The following is a 27,810-nucleotide window of genomic DNA, read 5'->3' on the forward strand; positions in this document are numbered from 1 at the left end:
ATATACTATATTCAAACCAAAAAAGAAATAGATTTTCCGGGTGGTAAGAATGTTTAAAATAAACTCCGATTAAACAACGAAGAATCGTTTGATAACAACAATAATGACAGAAATTAAAAATCATTTGAATGTATTATGGTGTTGTAAGCTGGGATCTAGTTTGGAGACGGCTTAAATATGCAGGCAGGTGATTCAAATTTACTTCTTTTTTCCACTGAAGCGCTAGTAGTTACAAAATAAAAATATGGCGACAGCATTTTTGATATTAAATTGTTTTTATTCTCTTGTTATTTATAATTGATTGGATTAACTTTAAACACAAAAAAAATATCATTAGTCACTATACCTTTCCATTTTAACATTGCTTTTAATGATTTCGTTAGTTATTTTATAGACTCAAATATCATAAAACCCTACTTGGCCAATTCGACTTGATGGCTGCGACAAAATATACAATTCCGTTTATATTACGTTTTATGTTGGATTCTGATACAAAAAGAAAGTTTATAAATTATGCAATAAAATGAAATTCAATGTTTTAGTATCCAATTTTATGTAAACTGAATTTCATATTCATAATGCGGCGGGTTAAAGGGAACCCCTTCCCTAAAAATATGGTCGAGGGATAGGGAGGCGATAGCTGGTCCATACGTCATGCTTATGAACGGGCGCTACTTAGTATGTGAATTTGTTTAGAATTTAATGTATTTAATATATAATCTTTATAATCGTTAATATCATTCACCCATAATGCCATTATTTATTTACAGTTTGTGTTGAATTGATCTACTGTACTCATTAACTGTTGTCTTTGAAGTTTTAATTATTTAGGCGCGCTATAAAATATTAGAAGAGACAAATTTTAAGATGCTTGCGCATCACTGTAACACAAGTGTCAGGATGAAGTTGGATCCTAATATTTTCTGACTGTTTTTTTTTTTGGTTTCTTCGTCCATTATCAGGACAGGCAAAAGTTCAAGACCATACAGCCGTATTCGTTATGTAATAATTAATTGTCAAAGCCATCTTTGCAAGATTTTTACAATATTGTTCTTTCTCCAAACGTAGAATAGCAGGAGAAATAAATAATTTGAAGGATTTCTGCTTTGTTATGCCAAAGAAGTCTAACTTCTTGCGTGCATACATAAGTACACACACGCTTTTTTTATTTTACAACTTTAAGTCGTTGAATATTACGTTTTGAGTATTTTAATGCATCTATAATGTAACTGTAGATATGTTGATTTAAAAGAGTGGCAATGAGTTTCTTGCCTCTTATTATCATTCAAGCTGAAGCTATCCCGGCGAGGTGGTAAATGGTAAAAAGTATAACTTTCGACATTCGTGTCATTTCTTTGGACCTTAATGAATAAAAATGATATTGAATCAAATGAAAGATTTGTTCTTAAGAAAGGCACTTTATTTCCACAAGAACATAAAATAAGTTATTGCTATACTTAAATGTATAATATATATTCTAACAAAATAAGTCTAAATAAACCTAATCGTATTCGAAAAGGAAATAATTCTATACCATAATTATTATTGGATGATAACTAAGTCGAAAGGAATGAATAATTGCACGAGATAATAATTGTTAGTGACATGCGAACTATATGAAGTGTCTTGTAAAATTAGTGCATAACTTTGGCTGAAAAGAACATAAAAATTACGCGATAAACTCATCAAATCGAAAACAGTGACAATAAACAATTTCATCTAAAACAAAACAATATATACTATTTCCTTACTCTTAACATTATCCAGAATTTTATCAGCTGTTCCATCAAACATTTGAAACATTGTACATACAAAATCTATAACGGCAGTCTTGCAACTTTTTAAAACTACCCACATACAAACCCGAGACATAGACTAAAGCTATAACAGTTTAACACACTTATCAAAGATATAATTTTTGTTAACGTGCGATCAATTTGTTTTTGTTTAACATCAACAATTTTATTTTATATTTTAATAAAATGTTCCTTAACGTCTAATCCATACAATTTATAAACTTCTATTATAAGAATAGTAATTAATGTGAAACACACGTGTGCATGCGATATATTATTCCCTACTTAATTTCTATCACTTAAATTTTATAATTACGACCCAAATGCAATCTTACGAATATAAATCTTAAAAAACATTTATGATTATAAAAAAAAACACAGAAGAATAGCAGATGTATGATGCATCAGATTTGAATATAAGTGATTAACTGTTCGTAATTTAAATACAGTAGATGTCTGTAATGGTCCTCGAAAAAGGAAGTTTGATGAAATGATATGGTGTCGGTTAGGCAGAGTCTACTAGGGCTGCCCTTAACAACTCCTGTACCTCCACGGATGTCCAATATTCGACTAGGAGGTCCCGTTCAGACTCCAGGCTGGTCTGGAATGTCTCCTCTGTGGCCTTCGATTTGTTCAAGTTTATAAGGCGTTTCTTCAACAAGATTGACTGAAAAAATAAAAACAATTATTATCTCAAAACCCTATTGTATTATTATTACTAATATGTATATGTGTTTTCCTTTCAACTGTTGTTTTCTTGTCAAAATTTTGGACTTAAGAATGTTAGTTTCTTAAAAACAAAATCTCTATTTTATTATATTAGGTTACACTCTTAACAAGGGGTTAACTTTTAACAGTATGTTTTCCCAAGCACATATTTAGAAGAACGCAAAACAAAAATTAATTTATTTCGAATTCTAGTAGATTGCCACAATATTGCTTTAATTGATATCTTTTGAATTTTTTGTTTTGCTCAAATTTTGAATTGTTTGTTATGCCTGCTAACCCATGCTAAAATCTCCTCAAAAAAAAATCCTCTATTAAAGATTCTAAAACAGTTAGCTTATTGCCAACATTAAAACACCCAATGTCCTAATAACCATAATATCATTCAAACGAGTGCTGTAATGAAATTCAGTACAACATAATATCATCCGTTTACATAATAACACTCGGATGATATTATGGTTACTAGGAGTGGCTCTTTTAATGTTAGCAGTAAGCTAACTGTTTCAGTATCTTTTATAGAGGATTCATATTATTAAGACGCTCTGTGGAGGACCGCCACACATTCAGATGGTGGGGATGGTATCCTAACTTGTGGCGTGTCGTGCTAAGGTGGAATTCGGCGGCAGGAATCAGGTGAAACAGCTCTTCGGTACACTCCACATGATAAATGCGGTAGAAGACACACAATGAAGCGATGTCTCTACGCAACGCCAAGTGATCAAGCCGTTCACAGAGCACTGGGTCTTGTAGGCAACTGTTGATAGTTAAGTATTAAAACACTCATGTGATACTATTACAAGGCGAAGCCGAGTGTGACCCCACATTCGTGTTTTAATACCCCTTATTACACAACAGTTTCATAAATAACTATAACATAATATATTGTCTTATAACTATTATAATAATTGATATACAAATAAAAATATCAGAAGTAGACCGGCTTTAATCTTATCAATATAGGTCGTGACCTACATTAAGAAATCCAATTATGTATGTAGGGTACCTATTACAATATTTAATATTGATATATTCTCTTCGAGTCGCTGCAAACTGTACAATATGTTGCTCAAATTATTAGCAATATCTTCAATCACGTTAGCATTTCAAGGAGACGAACATAACGACGAAACTGTTTTGTTCTACTACGGCTTAGTAAGTATACCATTTTGTGTATATTTTACTGTTTTTTTCATAGATTTGCAATTGTTTGTTACGCTTTCACGTCGTAACCACAGAATCGATTTTGATAAAATTTAGTACAGAGATAGAATAGAGCTTAAAAAGGGACATGGGCTACCTTTGATTGCTAAAAAATAAATGGAGGGGTTGAAATGGGGGATAGCAGTTTGTATTTAGGCACTTGATAAGAAATGATTTATAAACATTTGTTCGAGCATTTTTGAAACTTTGACCAACATGGGGATGAAATAGGAGATTAAAGTTCACAGGGAAACTACTGACCCTGATGACTAGATCACTATACTATAAGATAGACTGTCCACAATGACAAGGGATATGCTCTGTATCATAGAAGAGCGCTGCCAGCGGAAAGAGCAGTTTGTATGTGTATCATTTGAAAAGTATAATAAAAGATAAAAAACTGCCCAAAGTAACAATTCAACGCGAAGTCGAGGGGAAAAGCTAATACTAACATAAAGATAAACAAAGCGTGCGTAACATCACTAGAGCTCTGTAAAGATAGAAAAAGAAAGGGAATCTATTGTTACTATAACCGACTTTGATGATTAAAAAGGTAACCCTTCGCTTTTTAGTAAAACGGTTGATTTTTTTTCATGTATTTTTTTTAATGATCGGTCCTGCGCTGCCCTTATCCAACGTATTCCGGCGATCTTGACCATTGTATCAGTATGATTGGGCATTAAAACACTCGTGTGATGTAAGTGAACCTCACTGGTGTTGAATGCCCTTCATTATGTAGTCAGTCCCATATACTACTGTTTCAGTACGGAATAAAACGGCTGTACTATTAGTATAAGTATATGGACGACCGAGCCTAGCTCGGATTTTAAAGAATGTACAAAACTAGAACAAAAAAAACTAATAGGACATCTGGATTCGAACGGGGGTGTTCTGCTTTCCGGATCACCCAATGTTCCATCTGAGATATTATAGCCTTGTATATAGTGGCGAAATTTACCTTTGTATTCTAATGTTATTGTAGTTGTTTCTTTTTTAAAATTGAGACCTAGCTAGATCGATTTCTCGCCCCCGAAACTACCTTTATACTAAATTTCATTAAAATCGTATGGGCCGTTTCCGAGATTCAGATTATATATATACAAGAATTGCTCGTTTAAAGGTAAGAGATAATTGAGATAAGATAATTGAGCCGCCGTCAATTTGCGGGTGTAATAAGGGTCTGTGTTCTCCAGGAGGAGAGTGAGCGTGGTCTCCCGTGGTGCGGTGCGAGTCAGGTCTGCTCGGCGTTGCTGCCACGATACTGGCGACCCCGTGCTCTACTCCGGCTGTGTCGCTGCGCCCGTCGCCAGCGCTGTGACACAGTCGCCCCCCAACAACGATTACTCGAACTTAACAACCGCGCACATTTGCAGGTCAATACTACACCACTGATAATTTTTTGAAGTTATACTTCTTTAGGCGCGTTATGAAATAATGATGAAAATGAAATTATAAGATGCGCACGCATCACTGTAACACAAAAGTAACAGGTTGAAGCTGGTTCCTAAAAATTTCTGACGTTTGCGACATTCGTTTTGTTTTGGTTTCTTCTTTTTTTTATGGAAAAGGAGGACAAACGAGCGTACGGGCCACCTGGTGTTAAGTGATCACCACCGCCCACATTCTTTTGCAACACCAGAGGACTCACAGGAGCGTTGCCGGCCTTTAAGGAAGATGGACGCGAATTTTTTGAATGTACCGCACAAGGAAGTACATTCCACAGCGTTGTAGTACGTGGAAGAAAGCTCCTTGAAAACCGCACTGTGGAGGACCGCCACACATCCAGATGATGAGGATGATATCCTAACTTGTGGCGTGTCGTGCGAAGGTGGAATTCGGCGGCAGGAATTAGGTAAAACAGTTCTTCGGAACACTCCCCGTGATAAATGCGGTAGAAGACACACAATGAAGCGACGTCTCTACGCAACGCCAAGTGATCCAGCCGTTCACAGAGTACTGGGTCTCCGACAATTCGCGCTGCTCTGCGTTGCACGCGGTCAAATGGATCGAGCTGATACTGGGGTGCGCCAGACCAGAGATGACAGCAATACTCCATGTGTGGCCGGACCTGCGCTTTGTACAGCGCTAGAATGTGGGCCGGCTTGAAGTATTGCCGTGCTCTATTAATGACGCCCAGTTTCTTTGAAGCCAATTTGGCTTTGCCCTCCAGATGGCCACGGAATTGGCAATCGCTCGAGATTTCGAGACCCAGTATTCCGATACTAGGCGAGGCTTTTAGGGAAGTGTTGTCGAAGAGCGGTGATGCGACAAATGGGGTTTTTTTAGTGGTAAACGCGCAAACTTGAGTCTTCTGGGGGTTAAATTGGACAAGGTTCAATTTACCCCATTCCGCGACCTTCTCAAGAGAGGACTCGATAGAAGACACAAGTTTCTCCCGGCACTGGTCGACGATTTCCACATACATACATAAGTACACACCCACTTTTTCTTTTGCTGTTTTTAAAAGAAAATAGATTGAGTTAAAAGAGATGCGTTTCCAGCTGCTGTATTCTCTACGCCTCTGAACCCCACAGGCCAAGTGTCTCGACACCAAACGGCACAAAGGTGTAAGACTCACTGGGACCGACATATTTGCGACGTTTGCTGTCTTCAGCATTCGAAGCAGCAGTCCCAGCACCAACTGACTTAACTTGGACAGCGCTCTATCCCGTGCCCAAGCCACCAGGGTTATTCCTTCAGGACTCAGCTATAAAACGGCTGGTATATTAAGAGCAGCAAATGCCCTGCGGATGACTTCATTAATGCTGGCGTGACGACTGATACCCGCACGTGACGCCCAAGAGCATCTGCCTGAACGCCACATGTGGTATCACTTTATGTAAATTTTGAAGAATGGTGAAGCCGTAAATATTGTTTTAAAGAATGATTATTATTAATCACTAATTAATATTAATAAATACTAATATAATTAAGAATGGCATTAGGTTTCTCGCCACTTCTTTTTATTAAAGCTCAACTTTTTCGAGAGTACTGTAAATAGTCACGGACGCGTAAAAAAAGGACTCCGTGTCACCTTCTACCTGCTATGCAGTGAGGCAACAAAACAAGCCGGTAAACATGTAAATACATAGCCTCACGCATACAGTTACACTAATACAAGCGGATCGGCCGCTATCATTTGCCATCGTCTGTGACAGTTTGAGTCGCAATAAAATATTATTAAAATGCCGTCGTGCGTTGTGAAAGTGTAAAAACAATACTATAAAAGTATTTTTTTTATGGAATAGGAGGACGAACGAGCGTACGGGTCACCTGTTGTTAAGTGATCTCCGCCGTCCACAATCCCGTATTTGTGGACATATGATTATTTAAGGGAGAAAAATTGTGTAACTGGTATGCCCCGTAACCGCACACAAACTAGCATAAAGGTGCTTCACTTGCTAACATCACGACGCGGAGTCCTTTTTTGACTTTCACTAAGTAATATCACATCCAATTTTGAATAAAAATACTTTAATTTGTAATAATTATTTGAAACGAATACAACAATTTTGCTCTGAGTGCCAAGTGTGAGATTTTTTACCTATTCGATCGCGTAAAAATTAACTATGATTTGTATGGCGTCGAAAGAGCGCCATCTATTGACAGTACAGGAAAACATCACGCCATACACTCGGCACTCTGATTTAAATGAACTTAATACCTATAGAAACAAAACGGCAGTTTCAAACACATTACGATGATTTCAGTTCTGCAAGCCCGTGAGCGAGATAGCGGAGTGCGCATACAACGACACGGCTCTGATCGTCGACACGCACCAGGAGCGAATGAATCCGGACGAGATAGAGATGATGCACCACAACAACGTGCACCTGGCACCGCCAAAGATTATTCTAAACTGCCGATGCAGACTCCCCAACTACTGGAAGCTGAAGAGCCATGAGAACACGATGTTCTCCTACCAATGTTCCTCGCTGCCTCTGTGCAAAACCGGCGACTTCTGCGGTCACGTTGACAACGATTTCTTCGCGCTCTACCAGTCGTGTCTGTGCCCCAAGAGACACATCTGTGTACACGACGGGGGTGTCCCGCACACTATTATATCGGAGCTGATGTACCGCGGCAGAGGATGGAAGGCTCATTGTCGAATGTCAACTTATAATAGTAGCGACCAAGACTATGATTATAGCTAATTTAATAATAATAATAAAGACTTTATTTACATTCCTTAATTAAGTACAATGTTTCCTTGCTAACTAATTGAATCTAACCTATATTTAAACTCGATATTTTTTTTATTACGGAGGTGATTTTTATACAGGGTGGACCAAAAGTCCGTTTATAATTGGAATGATGATTAAAAAAAAACTAATTACAGTAGATCAAAACTGTTTATTGTTTTCGATAGTAAACAAAAGGGGAATTTATTTCTTAAAAATCACATCATCCATATGCAATCCTTCATTATTCTGGCATTGCTGCAATCTAGAGCGGAAATTTTCGATGACAGCTTTACATGTTTCTGTTGAGATGTTTTGGATTTCTGTGCGAATACGATCCTTTAATTCGTCAAGAGTTACTGGGTTGGTTGGCTGGAATGCAGGGGTTTTTGATCACCATGATATAGTGTCACTCCAATAACGACAATTTTGTCTATTCACATGCCCATTTAGGTGGAAGTGTGCCTTGTTGAGAAAAAAATGTTTGTAAAACTGGTGAATCGCTCTACCATTTGGTTCGCAAACTGCAACCTAGTGGCATGGTCCTGAGGCCTTAATTCCTGCACCATTTGGATTTTATAGGAATGAAGACTTAAATCTTTCTTGAGAATGCGGTTTAATACATCATTATCTTGGCACGTTAAGGACAGCAGACCGCTTTCGAGTTGATAGTCCAGGTTGGTCACGAACAGACGATTTTACTCGCTCCACGTTTCCAGGGTCCCTCGACGTTTTAGGCCGGCCAGATCGACGTAAATACATTGTTGAACCCGTCTTCTCAAACTTGAGCACCCATTTTTTAATTAACACACCTGATGGAGCTTGTTTTTTGTGTCGTATCTTGTAATTATTGCAAAACTTTCGTTGAGCTAAGGTCGCAGAATCGTTGTTTCGATAGTACTCGCGTACACAAAATGCACGTTGACTACCGCTAAACGACACCATGATACTAAATTCCCATTGGCCGCTCTTGCAATGCGTAACCCTTCCACCCCCCTCCGCCGCCGCTGCTAGACGCGGCAACCGATTCAAATGTAAACGGACTTTTGGTCCACCCTGTACATCGGTAATTGCTTGATGTGAGCGGTTTTTTTTATATCATCTTCCCATCTAAGCTAATTTGAAAAGTAACTATAATATATTTGCTATTGAACCAGTTGTGACAAAATATACCAAAAATTTTATTGAATTAGGCCTTATTTTGTGGAAAACCTTAACTATCTAAATGCTATGAGTTTTCTTAAGTATTAATTCCGCTGCAAAATGAACCTAAACCCAAAATAGGCCCATCGATTCTTCAGTGAAAAAGGCATATCTCTAGGCAAATAGCTGTAAGCCGTGCGGTTCGGCTTAAGGTTCATTCTGCCGGTAGACTAACAAATCTTAGCGAAATTAATTCTTAATATCTACACTATATAACATCTACAAAAAAATATACCATATTTGAGAAAAATTAACTTTATAGCAAGAGTTGTATTAAACAATCAGTACATATTAGAATTTGTTAAAATTGGTTGCATTCATGTTAGTCAAGAGTCGATAGCATCTGAATATAAAATATAAATAAAACTGAATTGTGTTTACTACAAAAATATAGCTTTTTACTAAATACAGATATAACGATCGTATATGAAGATGCCAATTTAGAATATCCCCTGCCTGTATGTTCCGGCAAATGTTATTATTATAAGAAAAAAAGAAGCGAGCCGAGCAAGGCGTTCAGCAAATGGTAAATGATACGCCCTGCCCAGTACAATCATTATTACAGTATTAATGGAAATTGTAGCGGTGGCTGGTGACATGACTATTATAATGAAACTTAACATCTTATGTCTCAAATTGAATATTTCGTCTTGGCTATATTTATATTTAGCATAGAAAAATCTAGTATGTAGTGTATCTTTAGTCTATTGTTTTTTATATAAGATGGGGCCAACGTACAAGAGGCTCACGGGATGGGGAGAGATGGAGCAACCGCCCATGGACATCCGCAACAAAAGGTGTCAGTAGATGCGTTACCGGCCTTTTATTCAAGATCTCTAACGGCCGTTATCAATAATTATCTCTAGTTACGGATACATTGCAGTCACCGTCCAATGACAAGATCTTATCTATCCATAGTTATGTCCAATACAGTTATAGTCCATTGCTATATGTCGATAGGTTATTGAAATGTAAGTAAGTGTAAAAGGATAGATTTGTCTACCTCTAGTAAGTTAAACAAAAAATAGATAGTTTATTGAAAACGGACGTTAGTCGTATAGGTTCCAGAATAAAGCAGCCGGTTAGATTCCACAAAGTGGCTGTGCGAGGCAAGAAAAATATTGCAAAGCGAGCATTCTGACGTAATGTCCGGTGATGGAATTCGGCAGCTGAAATCAACCTGAAGCAACAACAACTGAACAACCTGAGCTCCTCTGAGCACTTTCCGTAAAAAATCCGGTAGAAGATGCAGAGAGAACCCACATCTCTACGCAACTGCAAAGAATTAAGCCAATCGGAGATGACTTGTCGTTGAAGAAGCTGGTACTGGGGAGCGCCCGCCCAGAGGTGAGAACAGTACTCCATGTGAGGCCGAATTTGCGCCTTATATAGTGGCAGGCGGTGGCTTGTAGTGAAATACTGTCTCGCCTTACTGAGTACACCAAGCTTTTGAGAGGCCAGTTTGGCCTTCTCTTCCAAACGGAACTGAACGTCGCTCGATATATCAACGCCAAGTATGTCGATACAGGATGTGGCAGTTAGAGGCAAAGAGAATATAGATACTACGTAATAAGTGGTGGGACTGCCTGAGTAAAAATTGAAATTTAGTATGAAACGTGCACTGATTTAACATGAGTTTGAAATAGTAGTAATTACAGTATCGCGATTGTTTTAAAGCGAACAGTTGCCTTAAGAGTAGTGTATTTCGGGCTTCGGCTATCTCCGTTGTTTTACAAGATTATAGCCGTCATCTGTCAATCTATCAATGACTGCGCGTTTCATGCAATCGAGTGAATCGCTTTTTTCTTAGAGAGTTTCGCTAGGCTGGTTAGAGGTTTAATCTCGAATCGAGGGAATACGACAAAGGGAGACTTTTTAATGGTGAACGCACAAACTTGTCTATAGTTTCTTTTCCTTTTTGTCAATCAATCATGGTAAACGAAAAGACGTATTTTTTTGCTCTCGTATAATATTACTAGTTGACCCCACAGACTTTGTTCTGGTCATAATAGAAACAATAAAACAACGACATATTTCTTAATAATCCATATATTATGTATTAACGCCCCTGCAATGCCCCTTGTAGTTGGAATTTCTTAAAATCCGTTCTTAGCTAACCTTTACTCGGCGAAAGGAATATTCCTTTCAAATTTCAAGTCTTACACCTTTTGGTTCGAGAGATATAGCGGTGAGTCAAGATATAGGTGGAAATATATATATTTAGATTAACAGGTGACAAGGGCTACCATGGCACCTCTCAGAAATGTAGGTTCAATCAATAATCCTAAGTGGCACTATATTGTAATGGCACATGATCACCATCAATTCTTATACGTCATGAGAAGTATTTTTTACCAACTAACCTGTGTCGTCTGTTGTGCAATATCCCGGACAATAGTTCTTGCTTGCTCGTCCACCCGGTCCGGCCACAGCATGCGACTGATAAGGCCTGCGGCCAGTGCTTCCGACGCTGAAATGCTCCTTCCAAAGAGTACTAAGTCGTTAACCTGAAACAACAGTAACAATTGTTAAATGTCACAATCCCGCTCAAAAATTGTCTGAAACAAAACTCTGTCTATGTCTATTAGGCAGATCTTCGTTCAGTTGTGTTTTGACCGCGCTTTGAATACAACGCCACGCAACGACAAAATGTTCAGTGAAAAACTGTCCCAATAATGAACCGATTTTAATTGGGATTACTTCATGGAGAGCAGTTTAGTCTAACTTATATATAGATAGATAGTTAGTTTGACTGGGCTGTTACGCACTAAGCCTCATGATTGGGCCATTGTACGCCTCAGTATCATCTTACTCCAACCGTCCCAGACCGTCCCAGAAAGATAGCCTTTTCAGACTGTTGCATTCATCCGGGCGCGATACTGGAGATTGGAGAATTTGTGGCCCTTGTTTGGTCATGCTGTTGCACTCTGTAAGCACATGCAATGGCATTTCTTCTGCCTCCATGCATCCCCTGCATAAAGGACTGTCTGTCACACCCATGGGAATTAGATGCTTGTTCAAGGGACAGTGGCATTGTTACACCTATGATTTTGCGTACATTGTCCCTGGGTAGTCTGGTCAAGTTGCGAGCAAATCTCTTAGATGCCACCACAACTGCATTCTTTGTTTTCCTTCATCCTTCGCTGTTTCTCCATTGTCTTAAGTGGGTTTCTTCAATTACTGTGTGCAGCCATGTTTTGATTTAGGCATGAGGTATGGGTCCGGACCCACGTCCGGTCCATATACTACAGCCTCAGATCCCCTTTTAGCTAGTTCGTCTGCACTATCATTATCCAGTGAATTACTGTGTCCTTTAATCCATTGCAGGGTGACTCTGTTGTCTGTGTCTAGCTGCTACTGTTTGTGCCGCTCTGGTAATACCAATACATTCTACCTGGAAGATTGTGTTTAATGTGATGTCATCCGAGAAGACACCACTTCCAGTACCACTAATGGTTTTTGGATCCGTCTGTGTATAGCCTGACTTTATTGATACCAGAATTAATCTTTTGCTTCTGCAGAAAGTCGAATATTGTATCTTTGATCGAATACGTTATGAAACATTGTTCTGCCCATGGGTGACTCACGAAGTGGTATTTCCTTCCCTGGAGTACTTTAAGAGTGTGTGGTTTCTACGTTTTGTTTCCACAGTCCATTTGCTCTTTAGTCTTATGTCTTTGCCTCTTCTTGTATAACATGAGAGATAAGAACGTTTTTATTTCGATTTGGGACTCATAATTATTTTTATTTCCATTATTTGTTTCGTATGGACATATTTTTATGAGAGAATTTATTGACGCACGGTCTGACTGTTCTTCTGTAAATAAATTCAAAAGAAACAGTATTTAAATATGTACAGAACAACGTCTGTTGGGTCAGATAGTAATATTGTATAATACTTTATAATGATTCCAGTAATTTGTAATTATCTAATTAGTGTGTACTCTTACACGTTCGAATACAATATAGTCAGTTCTCATGTGTTTTAAATGATTTCCTCCATATAATATAGTTTATTGTATGTTCTTCTCACTCTACTTTTTCCGAACATATGGTAGATTAGCATCTACTTATACAGTCCACTTACGGCAGTTTTCAATATCGTATCTCTAGTTACGGTTACATTGCTGTCACCGTTTAATAACAAGATCTTATATCCATAGTTATGTCCAATATGGTTTTAGTCCAATGTTTTATGTCGATAGGTTATTGAAATGTAAGTATTTGTCCCCCTTTTCCGGCCGTTCCCAATATTCAGTCTATCTCTTACTTGAGATAAAAATCGTACTTTTCTGTCCCAATAAACTTATCGACGGTAACTCACCTTATCCGTGCACGCTGTCCGTCAATGGGACGACGTATAGCTTACCAGCGTCAGAAATTTGTATGGAAATTCCCGCGTCCCAATATAAGACGATAAAGAATGACTTAACGAGTATATTGGGACAGCTTCAGATTATTGACAGTGGAAGGTAGTAATTTATCTCTATCTGTACATAGTATATTGGGAACGGCCGTTATTAAGTTAAACTAAGGATAGATAGGTTATTGAAGACGGCCGTCAATGAGGAATATGATTCACTCACCAGCTGCTGAGGCAGGGCGCTGCGTGGTGCAGTGAGGGCGGCGGCTCCTGGTAGCACCAGCTTGGTGGGGCTCATGGAGAAGGTGGCGCCCTCGGAAGCCAGCACCACGTCACCTAGCGCGACCACACCCAGAGCGGGGCCATAGCACGCTCCCTCCACTCCCGCGCACACCAGCTTACTGTGTCGCGACACGGCACCCATCAGCGAACTGAAATCATGGATTCAATCCGTTGATATATATAAATACATGGGAGGCTCTTTTGCACAGGATGCCGGCTAGATTATGGGAACGGATTTTAATATTATTCTAATCCATCCACAGACACGCAATAAAGTTGCAATATGGCAATCGAATATAATGATTATTGTAGTACGATAAATTTTATGTGTGATATAATTGGTACGTTTGGGAATCGATCGTCATCTGTTTTTATACCCTAAAAATTTTAATTATTGAATTTTTTTATTACTATAAATGGCAATACAACGTTTGCTGGGTCAGCTAGTCATCTATAAAACACAAAAATAAATCGTTGTTTACTTATGGTACGGTAAATCCCACGCTTCCACTGGTAAATCGTTGTTTACTTACCAGTGGGAGGCTCCTTTGCACAGGATGCCGGCTAGATTATGGGTACCACAACGGCGCCTATTTATGCCATGAAGCAGTAATGTGTGTGTGTGTGTTTTTGTCTCTGTAGCCAGTGAAATTACTGGGCAGATGTGACAAGCGCAATTGTAGTTCCGCTCAGTATTTTTGGGTTCTTCAAGAATCCTGAGCGGCACTGCATTGTAATGGGCAAGGCAAGGCGTATCAGTTACCGTCAGCTGACCGTCTTGATCGTCTCGTCCCTTATTTTCATAAAAAAAATATACAGCGTGGCTCTATAATGGCGATATTAAATGAACACACAAGTAAATATTCTAAAATTTAAAGTAAATAATCGAAATAAACAAATTATATATTTAGCAAACAATTTTTTGATCACCCTTACATGGTCGCATAAGACTGCATGAAGTAGGTGTCAGTGCCTACACTTGCGCGCGGCTACTAGATATCTTACAGTTGTTCCGAAATGATATTATGGAAAATTGACTTGATTTTATCTAATTCCCTTGTATGTTACCTCTGGGCACTCTTACCAACTAACCAACTTAATCAGTTCACAACTCAGGTATTATTTATAACGAATACAGGAACATGTAATACTTCCTGTCAATGTTGAGGTGCCAAATTTGACCAGTGTCGGAGTGAGACAACATAACGGATTCTAAAATCAAAAGATCCTATTTTTTATGGAAATGGAACATCATGTGTAAGCATAAAAGAGCAATAGTGATAGCCACAAGCCATCCTTATTGGATCTTCTGCTGAATAACTTGATACCCAACATTTCATTACATTTTTTTATAACTAAACAAGTAAAAAAAATAAGGACTCCGTGTCACCTTACATAACAGTGAGGCACCAAAACAAGCCGATAAACGTGTAAATACACAGCCCCACGCATACACTTAAACTAATACAGGCCCATCGGCCGCCATTATGAGATTTGCCATTGTCTGTGACAGATCAGTTTGCGTCACAATAAAATATTTTAAAAATGCCGTCGTGAAAAAGAATAATATAAAAGTATTTGTGGATATATGGTTATTTAAGGGAGAAAAAATTGTGTAACTGGTTTACCCCATAACCGCACACACACTAGCATAAAGGTGCTTCACTTGCTAATATCACGGAGCGGAGTCCTTCTTTCTTTACTAGTCCGTGTAATTACATACATTGTTCTTCATGCCTAATATAAATTTACAGGTTCAGAATCAAAAAACAGAAACAAAGAGGCACTTTTAATATTTGAAATTCCTCTGGATGGCTCACTAGGAAACCCTGTGCAGAGCGAACCAGTGATTACCGTCTACTATGTAATTTTAATCAATGTTAATAATGAATGAAATAGAACTAAGACTGACATCTAAACAATATTTATGACTTCGAAGCATACCTATCTTATCATAAGAACTTTATAAATTAATTAACCTAATATATAAAATTCTCATGTCATGGTGTTAAACTTTGAACTCCTCCGAAACGGCTCGACCGATTCTCATGAAATTTGAGTGCATATTGGGTAGGTCCGAGAATTGGACAACATCTATTTTTCATCCCCCTAAATGTTAAAAAAAAAATCGTGTAGACCACCTACACGATTTTTTTTTTAAATTTAAATTTTGATTATGAGTCAGCATTAAAAAATACATACAACTTCCGATTTTCACCCATCTACGATCAACAGTTACTTTTGTATCGCGATTTTAATATCGGCAATACAACGTTTGCTGGGTCAGCTAGTAATTTATAAGACCTTAACTCGTAACATCCATCATCTAAAAATATAAACTTATGTAAAACTTAGTACATTCACCAACAATTTGTATCTACAAACCTAACTGAATTGGCTAGGTCATGGGCATTGTTTCTTCTCACTTCCTTGTTTTCTTCTAATAATACGCTCATGTCAATACTGGAGCAAAGAGTTCCACATTGACATGACAACAGTGTCACTGCGATCTCAGGATCGGCATCAATCTGCTTTAAAGCCTTTTCTAACTCCTTCAAAGTCTGAAAGTGAAACATGATTTTGATAATTCATAAATAGGCACAAACAAATCTATTATTCATAATAAAAAAGTCACACTGAATAATGCCACCTAGGAACCTAACTGGTTAAAGCTTAGAAAATTTATACATCTATATAGAGACTCTTCTATTCTATTCTATTCTTCCTACTGTGGCATCTGTGGAAGATATACCACAGATTTGCCAGAATCACGTTAGATTAGACTACCAAGCTTTGAGTATGTGTCTTCTAAGTTTAAAGGTAATAATCGGTGTTCACATTACATAAAGTTTAATTTTCTAATAATATCTGAAACAAATAATATGCATGCTTGTAAGACTATATACGATATACACAAATAGAAATACTTAAATAATTAATTAATATAAGTACTAAATAATATTTACAACTTAATCTTATTTATTTAAATATATTTACACAAAATATTTACAAAAGGAGTGTAAACTATGGAGAGAAGACATTTAACGGAGGTTGGGCGGGTGACTTCAGCGGGTATATAATTGTGCAGAGAAGATTGCATTAAGGGACAACTAAAGAATAAATGATCCATGTTTCCCTCATCAAGGCCACAATCACATAGAGAATGATCCCTAATTCTAAGTTTAGCTAGAAAGACTGGAGTGCAGGCATGGTTTAAACATAAGCAGCATATAGTTGAGATTATTGTTTTATTATGAATCCTACATTTTGAGAACCAAGGTTTTTGAGGAATAAACAGGCCAGGAATATTAGTTTAGTGTGTGTGACAAGCTACGACTTACAGTCGCAATTGTATATGGATTTCTCAAAATAGAGTTTTTTTTTATGGAATAGGAGGACAAACGAGTGTATGGGTCACCTGGTGTTAAGTGATCAACGCCGCCCACATTCTTCTGCAACACCAGAGGAATCACAGGAGCGTTGCCGGCCTTTAAGGAAGTTGTACGCGCTTATTTTGAAGGCACCCATGTCATATCGTTCCGGAAACACTGCACAGGGAAGCTCATTCCACAGCTTTGTAGTATGTGGAAGAAAGCTCCTTGAAAACCGCACTGTGGAGGACCGCCACACATCCAGATGGTGGGGATGATATCCTAATTTATGGCGTGTTGTGCGAATGTGGAATTCGGCGGCAGGAATCAGGTGAAACAGCTCTTCGGAGCTGTTAGGTTAGTTCTAAAATCAATTTTGTTCTACATTTTCACAGCTGTCATAGTCCATCTAGACACATAAATGGTCTAAGGGTTAAAGTAATAAGCAAATGTGCATAAGTTATTTTAAATCTCTTTTTAATATACAATATTGTGCTATCATTTGTGGAGTAGTAGGATTTACGACAGAGCCATTTTTTAATAAAACTATTAAATTTATTTTTATTTATTTCCCAACTGTAGGCATGAGGGGTATAAGTGTGACCGATACGTGTATAAGTGTGGAGATGACCCTATTTTCAAATTAAATATATTAATAATGATTAATATATATTAATAATGATTAATATATATATATTACGATTAATATATTAAAATTTGGGATTTATTCTGCGCGTCAGTAAACCTTTCTCAGACATAAAATGTATTAAAATACTATATTATGCTTACGTTAGAAGTATTCTTGAATATTGCAGCAATATATGGAACCCACGATACATAACACATGTCCAAGAAATTGAAAACAATAAAGCAAAATTTTTAAAACATATCAACTATCGCGCACAACACAATTATGTGGACTACCCCGAATCTTGCAGGTTTCACAATATGATGACACTTGAGGACAGGCGCAAGGTTCTGGATCTCTCTTTCCTTCATAACATAGTTCATGGTAGGATCGACAGTACAGAGCTAACTGAACTATTCATACAATTACGAGTGCCGTCAGCTCGCACTAGACACACGCCTCTATTCCAAGTCCCGCTGAGTCATACTAATTATTATGAAAATTCGGTAATCTGTCGCACTCTATGCAACTATAATAAGCAATTCAACAGTACTGAACTTTTTAATAACAGTAAAGGCTGCTTTAAAAGGAGTGTTAGTAAAAATCTAAAGGAAGGTTAAATTTAGAGTAATTCACAAACACACACACACACACACACACACACACACACACACACACACATGCACACACACGTACTCTCACCAAACCCCACACGCACAAATATCATGTCTTTTTATAAATATTGTAAATCTATTATTAGATGTAAGTCCTACAAAATAGTATTATTATAACCTATTTTAAGTTCTGTGGATTTTGTGATGTTTTAAATAAATAAAATAAATAAATAAATATATCATGTTCCCTTGCTGGTACACAACACACGCTACTGAAAAATCTAAAACTGTGTGTTATACATACCAAAAGCAATATTTTACTAATCTGACATGTTGAGTAGCAGTAAACATTATTATTATTAGCTGATGATATGGTTTTGCTCATCCCCTTGATAAAAGGCCTGCGAAAACTCATCACAATATGTGAAAGAGCATAATCTTACATATAATGTAAATAAAACAGAAATGATAATATTTAGATCGGGAGAGGTGCCTCAGAATATCCCCTGTAGTTTGCATTAACTGACAATCTGTCTAGATAGTGGACAGCTTCAAGTACCTTGGCCACATTGTTACGTCCTTAGGGCTCTTTGTGTGGTGGGCAATATGATTGCGAGAAAGTTTAACTGGTCAGCACCTTGTGTGAATTACTCTCTTCAAGTCATTCTGCCAGTCGTTTTACACGGGTCAGCTTTGGGCTAATTATTCCAAGAAGTCGCATGATGGCATACGAGTCACCTACAATAACATGAACGCGGAGGCCAGGGTTGATTCGTTTAATTCTATTCAGCGTAAAGGAATTGCATCTTTCATGTCCAGGGTTGAGATGTGTAATAACGGCATTATCAGGAGTCTGTCTGACAGGCTATCAGCAATGTATTGATGCTGGGTGGATATTGCAACCTAGTTTCTATTTGTAATTTATATTTTTGACTTTATTTTAATTATATATTTTATTCTGTGTCTGTACTATGTAACAAGGGTGTGAAATAAACTATTATTATTATTTATTATAAAAGGAGTGAATAAAGGAATTAACATACCTCAATACAGTTCTTCATTCCAGCTTTTTGTATAGAAACCTCTGCCAGCCTATTTTCTGTTTTAATTGACACAAATTTTAACTCATTTAATTCAGAGTTATTCAAGTCTTCAACAGAAAGAGACTTCTTTTTCTGTTTGGGGGGTTTATCAGATTTGATACTCTCCCTCTTCCTTTTATTCAAGGCTTGTGATAACCGTGAATTTAACTTTTCTTTGATAGAACGACATTCTTCTTTATTTATTATGTCAGTGATAACATTTTCATTTGCTGAAGTGTTGAATTGCTTATCAACTTTAGATTTCTTTTGGGTGTCTTCTGCCATTGCATTCTTTGAGGAATCGGTAACATGTGCAGTTTTGACATTTTGCGGTATCATAGACCCATCTACATCACTGAGCCGCCTTGGACTCATGCAACTGCTGGAGTATGAACTCGAGGAATGTCGGCGATATATTATTGAATCATCTGCACTTTGATTCTCAAAGTCTTCACTAACTGAAGGTGACATTACTGAACTGCTCAGTGAAGTTCTTTGTTTCCCACTAAGAATCCTTCTGGCTTCGCCATCTTCAAGTTTGATCTCTTTTTTCCGTTCTCTAAACTTCATTTCTTTACCTTCAGGTGTAGAACTCTGTAATTTTTTTATAAATTCAGCTTTTGTCTTGACGTTTTTTTTTCCTTTGGGTGCTTCTGGTGTTAGCTGATATATCATGTTTACTGCACCTTCATCCATTAACAATTTATCAACTTCTGATAACCTTTTATTTTGCTTACTATTTCTCGGAGATGGTTTTTTCCATTGTAACTTAGATGTTGGGCTTTTTGATTTGGTTCTTTGCTGAAGTAGTTCTGGTTTAACTTTTTTTGTTGGGTGTTCTTTAATAATGTATTGGTCTCTACTTTTTGATATTGTTTTTGATTTTGTAAATGTATCAGGATTATCTGGGTCAAAAATAACCTTTTTCTTTATAACCCTGCCTAATCTACGAGGTGGACCCTCATCCTCACTCTTCACATGTGTGGCTGATTCATCTTCCATACTGGAATCTACTGATGGTCGAACTGTGGATTCTTGTGTGTTCTGTTCTTTTTTTGCAACATCTTTATTGATATCTTTCACCAGTTTATCTGTGGTGACATGTGTTTTATCATTTGTATCAGCTTCATCATCATCCCAATCCATTACTAAAGCAGTTACAATACTCTTCTCTTCTTGTCTTTGCTCTGGGACAACAACTTTCTCTTTTTCATGAAGATTGTCTGCATCAATACTATTTTTGGATGTAGCATTCCCTTTGGCATCAATTTCATTCCTTTTCTGTTTTGACTTTTGGTCTGTTTCTTTTTTCTTTATAAGACTTGTTTTTACATCTATAATTTTCATCAATTCCTTTTGTGTTGTCCTCCTTTTTCTTATTTTTTTGAGCATACTGATTTGTTCCAGAGCTTTTTTATTAACTATTTCAGTTAATTCATCAGGTTTGAATTTAGGAGAAGATTGTTCCACATTTTTACCTTCTAATATATCTAGCAACTCTTCTTTATTAAATACTTCTACATTTTTTTCACTGTTGTTATTTTCTGAATTATCTATAATAACATCAGATGATGTTAAGACCTCACTTAGTTCAATATTCTGACCCAGTTCACCTAAAATATTGTTAGCAGATGATTTTACTTCTTCATTAATATGGGAAGAATCAGCTGCATTCTCATCAAGATCATTGCCATTTTCTTCAATTAATACTTCAGTTTCGAAATGAACTTCCTCATCTAAAGTAGTTGGCTCTGTACTTTGTAATATTACAGATGACTCTGGTACTGATGTATTTTCTTTAGGAGATACATCTGGTACAATTGACGAATCCATATCCTCAATTTCATCACTTAATTCTGTTGTATTTTCAGACGGCTTAGAACTTCGAGTTATGTTTGGTAAAACATTTACTTTGGAAGATGAAACATTATCATCCAGTTTGTGAATATCCTCTTTTTGTATCATTTCAGGCTTTTCCTTTTCACTTTTATGAATATCATTAGATTTTTGTTGATCAAGTAAAGGAACTGTTTTATTTACCTCTGTTTTTACATCACTACTTTCCAAAACCTCACATTCTTGAGTTGTTTCAGCATCTGTCGTCACTACCATTTCGGAAATATTGTTTTTGTCACATGCGAGATCATCGGATACCTCGTTAATAACAACGCAGTTGACACCGTTTGGTTTGTGACATACATCCGTATCAACATCAGCCGTAAAATCTTCAGCAACAGTAGTTCTATCATCATCTGTGCCTGCATTTAAGCTCGTATGACTATCAACAACTTCCATCTTAACAGACTCAATAAAATACACGTAAAACTACTTAAAAGTTTAATTTATTATAACTTGGTTGTTGATAAAATATCAAATAGACGTAAGTGCCGACACGCACAATATTAAAATACATACTAAATATAATTACTATATTCAAGACATTGCAACGAGCCGTGAGTAGTTTTATTAAACTTAAAAATATTTAACCACAACACACGAAAACTTTATAAAATGAGGCGAATTAGATTTCACAAAATATAGCGTTTGATCAGCGATCAGCCATAACGTGGATAGTTTTTTTTTTATGTCATAACTCATAGAGTATTGACGGGAGTTGTGATATACCAAAATAACAGTATTTTATTAGTTAAAAAATAATGCTGCATTACAATTTTAAATTGACATAAAATAAAATTTATAAATACTACTCAACATCAGAGTTAAAGGCTAAAGTGTAAGTTGGAGGATATAATTTGCTTGAGGGAGGTATCGACAAGGGGCTAAGAGCAGCATAACCCTTTATACAAACAAGGACAATATTTTGTCACATTTATACTTTTGAATGGATTAAGAAACTAACTCAACTAACATATTACAGGGCGGCATATTACATTATTTTTTGCTCGAAACAAACAACATCTATTGATATTTGGACATCATAGTATACAGGGTTAGCTCGTATGTCGACCTAGATCCTTTATGGGGCTATACTTTTTTTCTTACTGATTTGACTATGAAACACCTTAAGTATTTTTCATAAATAGTCCATTTTTTGCCTTTTGTTGTATCTCTTTTTTGTAATCTGAGGCTCTGGTATGTTTGTTTATACGTTTTATTTTAGAAGATGAATTGCTCTATCCATTTCAATTAAAAAAAATACAGTTGCAGAATAAAATGAGTCGTGAAAGATGGAGAATAGTGAAAAATCAAACAATAAAAAACCTAAGATGTGTTTTTCTTAAAGGGATACATAAAAAAATCAATGGAAGTCTATTTGCAGATGACCTTAAAAAATCTCCATTTTGTCAGCTATCCAAAAAGGTATAACATTATAGGGTAATGGCAGTTTTCATTACAAAAAACATAGATGATAGCCTCTCCGGGCATTGTAATAAAAGACTTCCATAGATTTTTTTAAAGTATCCAAAGATTTGTTAAAGAAAAACACATCTTAGGTTTTTTTTTTTTGATTTTTCACTATTCTCCATCTTTCACAACTCATTTTATTCTGCAACTGTATTTTTTTTTAATTGAAATGGATAGAACAACTCATCTTCTAAAATAAAACGTATAAACAAACATACCAGAGGTCAAAACGGACTTTTTATGAAAAATACCTAAAATTTGATTATCTTGAAAACCATTGGATTTAGGTTGGGAGTTTCACTGTCAAATCAGTCAGAAATGATCTATACTATAGCCCCATAAAGGATCTAGGTCTACTTACGAGTACCTGTATATTTCCACTTTGCGTTAAAAATGAGAAGGTTGTGTTGGTGCCTACACATTCTAGAATTTTGATGATAGAGTAAAAAGCCGCCACATAATCTTACGATTACATCGGAAAGAATGCACATTAATATGTCTATTGAAATGTGGCTTCAAGGTGTTCAAACCATAGGCCCTTTCATTTTTTTTGGTTCCTACATCTTTTTTGTGAGTTTTCATTCATGTTGATTATATATTATTATTAACTGTCACTAAAACGTTCCAAAATAAAATTCCAAATAAAATCTTATTTATTTACTTTTATAACTTTATCTAAAATATTCATTGCAAATTATACTAAGATTAAGTTTGTCAAAGAATGTTTATTGAATGTGAGCGGCCGGAAATCGTAAACAATAAGTATTTATTCATTCTATTCTATTCTTCCTACTGTGGCTTCTGTGGAAGAATTTTCCACAAATTTGCTAGTGTCAAGTTAGACTACCAAGCCTTGAGTATGTATATGTTTCCTAAGTTGGCTGAGTTTCTACAATTCTCAGTATTTTCTTATAATATCTTAAATTCCCTTTTTCAAGCTGGAAAACTGGAGTACAGGCATGGCTTAGTGTAAGCGGCTTATAAGAAGTTGAGATAATTGTTTTATTATGAACCCATTTTGAAACCAAGGTTTTTGAGGGGTTCCAGATTGGAGTTCTAGATAAAATTGGCCCGTAGAAGTTTTGAGAACTTTAAGAAGTTACTCAAGAGTATTGGACCAGCTCTCATACATTTTAGATTTTAGTGTGGTGCACAAGGTATGACTGAAAATTTCAGAATACTAAATGAAACCTGTATGAGTAGCTGACCAATCACAGGAATTTCCATTACTCTAATAACCATGCTAAAACTATTGAGATTCAAGATTCCCATTTTTTGAGTAAGTATAATTGGAAACTGTCTTTTTGACCGAAATTGATTTAAGAGAATTAATTGAAGGCAACTTTTGGAGTATGAAAAAAATAATAGAATTGTTCATGCGGTGATTATTAATTTAATTTAATTAATTAGTATTATATTTAAATACACATATGTATACAAAATATATCAATAACAATTTGTAATTGCTACTATGTTATTAATATTTGTGTAATAAAATATTTTTTTGTGATTCCTTCTTATTAGGTATATTCCGTTATATTAGGTATACTCCTTATTGAAATCTTTGGGAGTAGATTAGTGGCCATTAACGCCCCTATTGTTGGTAAATCATATGGGTTAGGTAAGGTCAGAACGGTAAACAGCGAAAGAAAATATTTTTCGTTTTATCATTAAGCCAGACCTTTTATTATTCAATCTATTTAAACTCGGTATTTAGAAAAATAGAATTATAAACATTAGACCTTTTTTTAAAGAAACTGATTTTCAGGGGCCCTGTATACATGTACTCGAAAATCATACAAATCCTTTTTGCGCAGTCCAGTAATCAATATTTCCGTTACACGTTAAAAAAATATTCCTGATATCATTATAACGACGACCAAAATATACCTATCATAAATTAAGGGCGGGCCGCAACTTGGATATTTCTGCCAAGATGTTGGTGTTATTTACTTATAAGAACCTATAATATTATATAGGTATATTCATATATTTTACGTTTCCATAACTACGTACTACATTTCGCGGCCCATAAACAGCTCTAGATTGAATAGCACTGTCACATTATAATCATACTTAGAATCGACTTGTCGAAATTTAAGAAATTCGATATTGTCGCACAATTTCTCGATAGTTCAAAAGAAGGAACTTAATTGATACAGCGGTATATCACTTTTCACTAATTAAGGCTGCTATAATAATAAGTCTGTGCAGTTTTAATACATGTAATGGTGATATACCTTCGTTATTTTACGTTACACCAGACATGGGTTATTGTAGTACAATATAATATTCTTCCTTAAAAAATTTCTATATATAAACCATTAAATATACTCAAAAAGACTCAAAGCAAAGAAGTCAGAATAATTTTAGCTATACCGCATTGGCTTGACTTTTCCAACATACGTGAAACGCAATGTACTGAAAAGAGACAGACACATATATCACCTCTCTTAAAATGCAAAACATTAATTAATTTTATTTATTTGTAAATTACTTACTGGTTCAACTGTCGTAAATATAAATATTTAGTATCACATACTTAGACGTGAAAATATGATTCTTACATTATTTGTAGTATTTTGTCGATATTATATTGGCAAGCAATAGTGCTTACTTAGATAGCTTACTGGAAAAAAAGGCTACATGTGGATTTGAATTGAAGTCGACTGCCGTATGTAGTCTCTTTCTATCGCACTGCTAACTGCATGAAAGAGTGCCACTACATAAAAAATGTTCAATTAAAATGCGCGCTCTCCAGGCTTTAAATTAATGCTCAGAGTCCTAGTAAGTAATAGTGTTCTGTACCATTAATCATTATACACATTTATACTCGTCGAGTCGTTTGAGTCTACCTAAATACCATAATAGGTTTGTTATCTCTATAAGTCAAAACCACAGAGTATCTTATATTAAAACTGAAAACACTAAAAGTCCAATGCTCATTACTCAATATAAATTATAATAAGAATCCATAAGTGTATGGATGAAAAAAAGGCGGGAAGTTTAGAAGTAGGCGGACGTCCTTTTTTGGCAAAACTTTTGAAAGTTAAATTAATTTGATATTATAGGATCAGTTAAGTTGTAAGGTGTATATATAAGTAGTTAGTGTTTATTATTTATAGTTTTAGTTTTTTTCTCTTCACCTGGTAAGTCATTTTATTGTATTATATGTAAATAGAATTTTTCTCTTGGCGTCCATGTTGGAGCCCGAAGACCCTGGAGGGGCATCCCTCCAGGTGTCTCATGTAGTCACAATAGATGCGTCGGGAATGGAAACGGAAAGTTCAATTATAGATACGGACTGTTCGGAAAACACGAAATCAATTAAAAGAAAGAGAATCTCAGATAGAAATCAAAGGAAGAGAAAAAATCACAGATATAAGGGTCCATCAGATTCCCAATACTCTCCCAATGATTTGAAGGATAATGTTATTCCTAACATGCTTGAGTCTAATGATAAAAACACCGAAATCCACCATAATGAGGCTGTTCAGTCTAATAATATCACAAGTAACCCTCGTTCTGCTCGGTCACTTTACCACGCGTCAGACCCTGCGCCTTATGTTGTCCATGTTCAAAAAATCTTACTACCAAATCAAACCGGATCTATTCACCCAGTACAATTTGGATTTTTCCTTAAAAAAAGTTTGATAAAAAACATTGTAGAGGGAAGCATCAAAAAGATTGGAAGGAATAGGTTGTCTTTACAATTTAAAACATTTCAGGATGCTTACACATTTCTAGATCACAAATCTCTTGATGTTAATAAATACAAAGCATTTATTCCGGCCTTCACTATCACCCGCATGGGAATTGTGAGAGGTGTGCCATGTGACTGGGATGAGAAAGATATTATAGTAAAAATATTGAGCTTCCGCAGAACTGTGGAAGCATTTTGAAAGTTCGGAGATTAAACCGAAAGGTATATGATGGAGAGACACCCAAGTTCATTCCAACTGAGACCGTAGTTTTAACCTTTGACGGGAAGGTGTTACCTCCCAGGGTCTTTATATGTTTCAATTCCTTATCTGTAGAGCTTTATATTTTCCCCACGCTGCAATGTTTTAATTGTTGCCGTTTTGGTCACACCAAAATGCAATGCAGAGGCACTCCAAGGTGTTACAAATGTGGTGACAACCACTCAGGTATAAGCTGTGAGACTGAAAGGAATGATGCTGTCTGTATCTTATGTTCTGGTTCCCATTTCGCAACCGACAAAAAGTGCCCGGAGTATGCTAGACAAAAAGCTATTAAGGAAACAATGGCTAGAAACTCTATATCTTATTCAGAAGCCAGTAAAGTCCATCCACCAGTTTCGAAATCTTATGCTGACGTTCTTGCTTCTGCTTCATCGGCCCCTACTGGTCCAACTATTACGTATTCCAACCCCAATAATTTAACAAGCCTTTCTAAGAGTCCCACACAGTCATATAGGAAAACAGTATTCTTGAAACCCAAAGTTCGTCCCAGAAATTCTAGTAAGGGATATGATCAAAAAGCGCATGCAGAGCTTATCCAAGATTACAGCAACATTTCTTCCTTTTCTACAGGTTGTCTCAAAAATTACAATGATTTGTCAGAAATAATAACAAAGGATCTCATCATTTCTATCATTCAGTACCTTTCACAATCTAATATAATTAAAATACCGTCCAACGATGCTGCTACTTTGAAAAGTTTTTTAAATCATGGCCAGTCAGGACCATCCACAAAACCAGTCCCTAGTGATTCAGTGGAATTGCCGGAGTATTAATAGTAAAAAAAGTGACCTAATTTATTTATTGAATAGTTACAAACCATTTGCAGTCTCTCTTCAAGAGACTTGGCTTCGTCCCGGATTCAATTTTAGAATTCCAGGACATATCTGTCTTAGAGAAGACAGAACAGATGGGTATGGTGGAGTTGCACTAATTCTTAGAGGAGGTGTGCCCTTTGTCCACATACCCATCCCTAATCACAGTGATAAATTTTCCATTATTGCTGCTAGTGTAA

The 27,810-nt window shown here is 36.2% G+C and overlaps 2 protein-coding genes across 2 annotated transcripts; one reads left to right on the forward strand and one right to left on the reverse strand.

Annotated features, from left to right (window-relative positions):
* Window positions 1-1,398: 1,398 nt before the first annotated feature.
* LOC126964969 (golgin subfamily A member 6-like protein 22) lies at window positions 1,399-22,010 on the reverse strand. Its single transcript, XM_050808332.1, has 5 exons — window positions 19,411-22,010; window positions 16,140-16,315; window positions 13,696-13,903; window positions 11,473-11,616; window positions 1,399-2,463 (listed from the first exon to the last, which is right to left on the reverse strand). Exons 1-5 carry the CDS (start codon window positions 21,742-21,744, stop codon window positions 2,302-2,304), a joined length of 3,024 nt encoding a protein of 1,007 aa, XP_050664289.1. The 5' UTR covers window positions 21,745-22,010; the 3' UTR covers window positions 1,399-2,301.
* On the forward strand, window positions 3,183-7,946 carry LOC126965100 (uncharacterized). Its single transcript, XM_050808564.1, has 3 exons — window positions 3,183-3,677; window positions 4,919-5,098; window positions 7,436-7,946. Exons 1-3 carry the CDS (start codon window positions 3,585-3,587, stop codon window positions 7,877-7,879), a joined length of 717 nt encoding a protein of 238 aa, XP_050664521.1. The 5' UTR covers window positions 3,183-3,584; the 3' UTR covers window positions 7,880-7,946.
* Window positions 22,011-27,810: the final 5,800 nt, after the last annotated feature.

The sequence above is a fragment of the Leptidea sinapis genome, chromosome 6 (genome assembly GCF_905404315.1).
Source record: "Leptidea sinapis chromosome 6, ilLepSina1.1, whole genome shotgun sequence".
Lineage (NCBI taxonomy): Eukaryota > Metazoa > Arthropoda > Insecta > Lepidoptera > Pieridae > Leptidea > Leptidea sinapis.